Source organism: Terrapene carolina, unplaced genomic scaffold (assembly GCF_002925995.2).
Source record: "Terrapene carolina triunguis isolate 2854851 unplaced genomic scaffold, T_m_triunguis-2.0 Scaffold517, whole genome shotgun sequence".
In the NCBI taxonomy this organism is placed as follows: domain Eukaryota; kingdom Metazoa; phylum Chordata; order Testudines; family Emydidae; genus Terrapene; species Terrapene triunguis.
The window spans coordinates 1,130,746-1,136,390 of NW_020664868.1; the positions used below are offsets into that span (position 1 = coordinate 1,130,746).

The 5,645-nt window shown below is 61.4% G+C and overlaps 1 protein-coding gene across 1 annotated transcript in view; it reads left to right on the forward strand.

Moving 5' to 3' along the window:
* The first annotated feature begins 2,226 nt into the window (after positions 1 to 2,226).
* Positions 2,227 to 5,645, forward strand: part of SLC8A2 (solute carrier family 8 member A2) — a 53,979-nt gene continuing 50,560 nt past the window's right edge. Inside the window, exon 1 of the mRNA XM_026658773.1 lies at positions 2,227 to 4,019. Coding sequence (XP_026514558.1) covers positions 2,227 to 4,019 — 1,793 coding nt within the window. The remainder of the gene's footprint in view (positions 4,020 to 5,645) is intronic.

Consider the following 5,645-nt stretch of genomic DNA (forward strand, 5'->3'; position numbering starts at 1 on the left):
TGCTCCCCCTCTCCAGCCCAGAGCCCCCCTGCTCCCAGCTGGGCATCTCAGCTCCCCGGCCCCAGGCCCCGCCTCTGTCCATTGTCTTCTCTCCAGGTAAACAAGGTTGTAAACCGGGGCCTCCTCTCCTGCTTCTCCCTCTGGCTGGAACCGGCTGGTTAGGTCACTGGGTCCTCACTCTGCAGCCCATTGTCCTCCCACTGGCCAGAACCGGCTGCGTCTCCTCAGCTGGGCCTCCGGGTCACCAGGTCGCCAGGTCACTGATCGCTGGGGTATCCATCCTCCCGGCCACCGGCTGGGTCCCCAAGTCCTCTCTCCGGTCCTCTGCAAAACACACTCCCTCTCCCCTAACCTCGTTAAACCAGTAACACCCAGGGAAACTGAGTCCCACCCCCTCTGCATGCAAACCATTGAAACTCCACAGAAAACAAGAAAACCCCCCACTTGGTCACAGTGTGCAGGTACACAAAACTGTGCATGTGTGTATAGCATAGTGGGGGATGTGTGTGCATCTGTGTATGTGCACACTGTGTGTGTGTTTGTGTACAAAGCCGTGTGCATGTGTATGCTGGGTGTGTATACAAAACGGTGTGTGCGTGTGTCTTCTCCTCCTCTAGTGGCTGGGCCATGGAGAGGATACCAGCCTACTGCTGCCGCTGGTTAAGAGGCGTACTCCTTTAGCTCGGGCATTACGCACGCGGTGCCTTGGGGCTGCCGGGCCTGTAGATGGTGGGGACGGTCACAATCTCCGTCTGATGCTCTGCCCTGTTGAATGAAAGGGTTGGGCCCGGGAGAACGCAGCTGCCGAGCCATGCTTGTTTCACAGTGGCTCATTTCCGGAGAGGCCACGATCCTGCTGTGCTGGCCAGGGCCAGGGCCACATCCCTCCCGCCGGGGCTAATGAACGGAAAACTGCTTTGAAGGTGGCTCCGGGTAGCGGGCAACTGCGTGACTGGGGCCGGAGCAGAAATGCCACCGGGAAGAGTCCGCGCTGCACGGAGCTCTGGCCGGCGGGCAGGGCAGGGACCCAGCAGGGTTGTGACCATGGGGAGAGGGGAGGGAATGCGCCAGCAGCGAGCTGGGTCTATTTCCCGTGGAGCGGTTGAGGATTTGGCCTGTGGACGCCCGGGGGGGCAGATGAGCTGTGCCGGTTATCGAAGAGCGAATCCCACGCAAAGCGCTTTGGCAAGGAGGCAGCCCCTGCCCGGGCCGGCCAGTGGACAGCTGCCAGCCGATCTCTGTTCCACGCCAGCTGGTTCCCAGCCTCTCCAGGGGCACCTGCAAGGGAAGGGAAGGGCCGGCTCTGGCGCTGGACGCCTGGGTTCGGTTCCTCTGCCACGGACCCTCTTGGCAACCTTGAACAGGTCCTGTCCCCTCTCAGCCGGGTTAGACCTTCTGCTGCAGCTCCTTGTTCAGCCCAGGCGCCCGCTGGGGGGCCGCGGAGGGGCGGAAAGTGGCCGGGCTGCAGGGCGAGAGAAGCGGCTTCGTCTGCTGGTGTCTCGGCGGTGCCGGGGTGGCTGGGCCTGTCCTCTGGGAATGCCGAGGGATCGGCGGCGGAAGCACTGAAGGGCCCCATCGGGGAGAGCGTGGCAGAGCTGGCGTAGCAGGGGGCTGCGGGGCTGGACTGAGGGGCACTGGGGGAAGGAGGAGCCCAGGGCTGGGATAGCCGGGGGCCGATTCCAGGGGATCTCGCCCCTGTAAAGGGCCAGGAGAAGCGGTTGTTGGCCCTGTTGAGTCCGACCTGCCAGGGTGGCACCTGCGGTGCCCTGAAATCCACTCCCCCTAGAACCCGAGCCAATCGCTCGGGTTTCCTGCGCCCGCCCGAGCCCCGGGCAGCGAGCTCTGGGGAAGTGTTTGGAACAGGAAGAAGGAATAAAAATAGCGACGCGGAGCCGAGCTCGTAGGTTGTGTTTGGGGGGGATCCATCTGTCGCGTACCAGCGACTCGCAGCTGGTCTGAGAGACGCAGTGAGCAGAGCGCGGGGCTGAAGGGTGAGGGGGCGGGAGCCGGTTGGTTAGTGTAGGAGCCTGGCGCAATCTATCCCAGCTCTGGGAGGGGAGTGGGGTCTAGTGGTTAGAGCAGGGGGGTTGGGAGCCAGGAGGGCAAAGTGCCTCGGGACGCTCCGAGCCCTGGCGAGGCATGAGCTTGGAGCGCCATCACAAGTCTCTCTCGTTCTCTCCTCTAGATCCCGCCGGGTCTGGCAGCCGGACCGAACCGCCCGAGATCATGGCGCCGGCATGGCAGCCCCTGCCCCGATTCCTCACCAAGGCTCTGTTGGCGTCCGTCCTCCTGGCTGAGAACTTCTCCCAGGCGGGAGCCTTGGAGACGGTGCCGGAAAGCAACGTGAGCTGCCAAGGGTCCAACACGTGCCATCCGGGGGTGCTGCTGCCCGTCTGGCAGCCGGACAACCCCTCCTTCGGCGACAAAGCTGCTCGGGCCATTGTCTACTTCGTGGCCATGATGTACATGTTCCTGGGGGTCTCCATCATCGCCGACCGCTTCATGGCCTCCATCGAGGTCATCACCTCCAAGGAGAAGGAAATCACCGTCACCAAGGCCAACGGCGAGACCAGCGTCGGCACAGTGCGCATCTGGAACGAGACGGTCTCCAACCTGACCCTGATGGCGCTGGGCTCCTCCGCACCCGAGATCCTGCTCTCTGTCATCGAGGTGTGTGGGCACAACTTCCAAGCTGGGGAGCTGGGGCCCGGCACCATTGTGGGCAGTGCCGCCTTCAACATGTTCGTGGTGATCGCCATCTGCGTTTACGTCATCCCCGCCGGGGAGAGCCGCAAGATCAAGCACCTGCGGGTCTTCTTCGTCACGGCCTCCTGGAGCATCTTCGCCTACATCTGGCTCTATCTGATCCTGGCAGTCATCTCCCCGGGCGTGGTGCAGGTCTGGGAAGCTCTGCTGACGCTCGTCTTCTTCCCGGTCTGCGTGGTCTTCGCCTGGATCGCCGACAAGCGGCTCTTCTTCTACAAGTACGTCTACAAGAGGTACCGCGCCGACCCGCGGAGCGGCATCATCATCGGCACCGAAGGGGAGTTCCCCAAGGACATCGAGATGGATGGCAGCTTCCTGGCCAATGACCACCGGGAGAACGTCTTCATGGACGGGGCGGCTTCCGCGTCCCCGGCCCTGGCCTCCTCCACCCAAGAGGAGAAGGAACTGGACGAGAGCCGCAAGGAGGTGATCCAGATTCTCAAGGACCTCAAGCAGAAGCACCCGGACAAAGAACTGGAGCAGCTGGTGGAGATGGCCAACTACTACGCCCTGCTGCACCAGCAGAAGAGCCGAGCTTTCTACCGCATCCAAGCCACCCGCATGATGACCGGGGCTGGGAACATCCTGAAGAAACACGTCTCGGAGTTCTCCAAGAAGTCGTCCAACCTTCTGGAGGCGCCGTCGGAGGCGGAGGAGGAGAACTACAGCAAGATCTTCTTCGAGCCCTGCCTGTACCACTGCCTGGAGAACTGCGGCTCGGTCACGCTGACCGTGGCCTGCCAGCAGGGTGGGGAGGGCAACCACACCTTCTACGTGGACTACAAGACGGAGGACGGCTCGGCCAAGGCGGGCTCCGACTACGAATATAGCGAGGGGACGCTGATCTTCAAGCCGGGCGAGACGCAGAAGGAGCTGAAGATTGGCATCATCGACGACGATATCTTCGAGGAAGACGAGCACTTCTTCGTCCGCCTGCTCAACCTGCGAGTGGGGGACGCCGAGGGCATGTTCGAGTCCGACTCGGCCGACCACCCCAAGGGGCGTCTGGTGGCCCCGCTGATCGCTACCGTCACCATCCTGGACGACGATCACGCCGGCATCTTCACCTTCCAGGACAAGCTGTTGCGTGTCAGCGAGTGCCAGGGCACCATGGAAGTGAAGGTGGTGCGGAGCTCTGGGGCGCGGGGGACGGTGATCGTCCCCTACCGGACAGTGGAGGGGACAGCTCGCGGAGCGGGCATCGACTACGAAGACGCCTGCGGGGAGCTGGAATTCAAGGACGACGAGACAGTGTAAGTACGAACCGTCGGCCCCTCTTGTTAGCCTTGCCACGGCCTGGAGATGCACCCAGCATTGCTGCCTGGTGAGGGTGTGCCTGCATGCGGGTGCGCATCAAGCCCCAGCTCCCGGAGTCCTGGGATTAGCTGAGAATCTTGGCTTTCATTATTGTGAAAAAGTTTAAAAAAGCAAGTGTCTAGCCCTCTTGGTTGGGGAGAAATACTGGAAAATGCAGCCCCCCCACTGGCCCCAAACGCAGAAGGTGGAAAAAAACCCCAAACAATATATATATATATATTTAATCTGATGATTGTTGAAGGCGTGGGGGCTGGCCATACTGAGTTGCCACCCATCAGTGGCCAGCCACGGTGGAAAGCCAAGACCTGGGCCAGAAGTGGGGTTTGCCACCAGTGGCTGGAATTGGGGCAAATCTTCAGTGCAGACAAGGCCGTGGGCTTGCCTGCTTGTAGCCCGTTGTTCGGCGCGGATCCAGTTGCTTCACTGTGTCCGAGCTATTGAGGCTGTGGGTGTTCTGGACGGTGGAAGGTGGGTGGAAATTCGGATCTGGCAGCGCTTTCTGCTGGGCGCAGCGCCTGACGGAGACGCTGAGCTATAGAGAACTGGGCCCTTCGTAGTCTAGCTCTTTAAAGGCCACCTCTTCCGTATGGCTCTGTGGTGACTTGGGGAGTGGGGGGAGGGGCATCAGCTGTAAATACTCGTCCCCTGGCACCAGTGCCAATTTCCTGCTCCCCTCGTCTTTGATAAGAGAAGAAAAAGCATTGCACTGCGCTGGCTAGTACTATTGCGCTCTGCTGGGGGGAATAGGAACTTCTCATGTGTGTGTCATATGCCCAATACTGCCAAAGCGAGAGGTGATTTGCCGTTAGCTCAGGTGGCAGGGGGCTGGGCTTTTGGAGAAGGGCTAGATCTGGGTTCAGTCCCCACTCGCGCCATGAAGTTCCAGGATGCAGCAGGTGTGACGATCGAGGGAGTCGTGTGTATAGTGATCTCTGTGCTGAGAGCCATACTGTGCAAATGGCTGAGACCCCTCAGCTCCCCATGCCCTAAAGAAACCCAGAGCGCCCTCGTTCCCCCAAGAGTTTTTGGGTTTGCAGCAGGAATCGGGGCTGGGGGGAGGAGATTCCCAGGGCTGTGAAATACGTGGCTCTAACAGGAGCCGCTTAGCAGTCGCTCAGGGCCCGAGCTGAGAGGGCAAAGGCAGGAGAACCAAGCTACGGTGGGCTGGGAGACCTGCTCGGTGGCATTAGCTGGAGTCTGCCTTTGCTGCCTGACCCGGGAAAACACCCAGTTCTCCTCTGAGCTTCCACTGTATTGTTAGGGATCCCGGCTTTTCGGCCGGCTCCGTGAGAGCTTGTCATGCCGTGCAGGTGGCCAGAGCGCCCCCAGATCACTGCTGTCTGCGCTGGGTGTAACCGGCCTGCTCCCGCGGGGTGGGCTGGCCCCAGGCCGAGCTGGGAGCCCTGGCACTGCCACAGACTTACTCTGGGAGCTCGAGCAGATCGCTTTCTGGCTCTGGCTTGTAACATGGGGAGAACCAGCCTTCTTCCATGTGCGCAGGTTGGGAACTCTCTGGGCCTGGGGCTGGGGCTCTCGCTTGTATCTGTGCGGCGCCCGGCCCA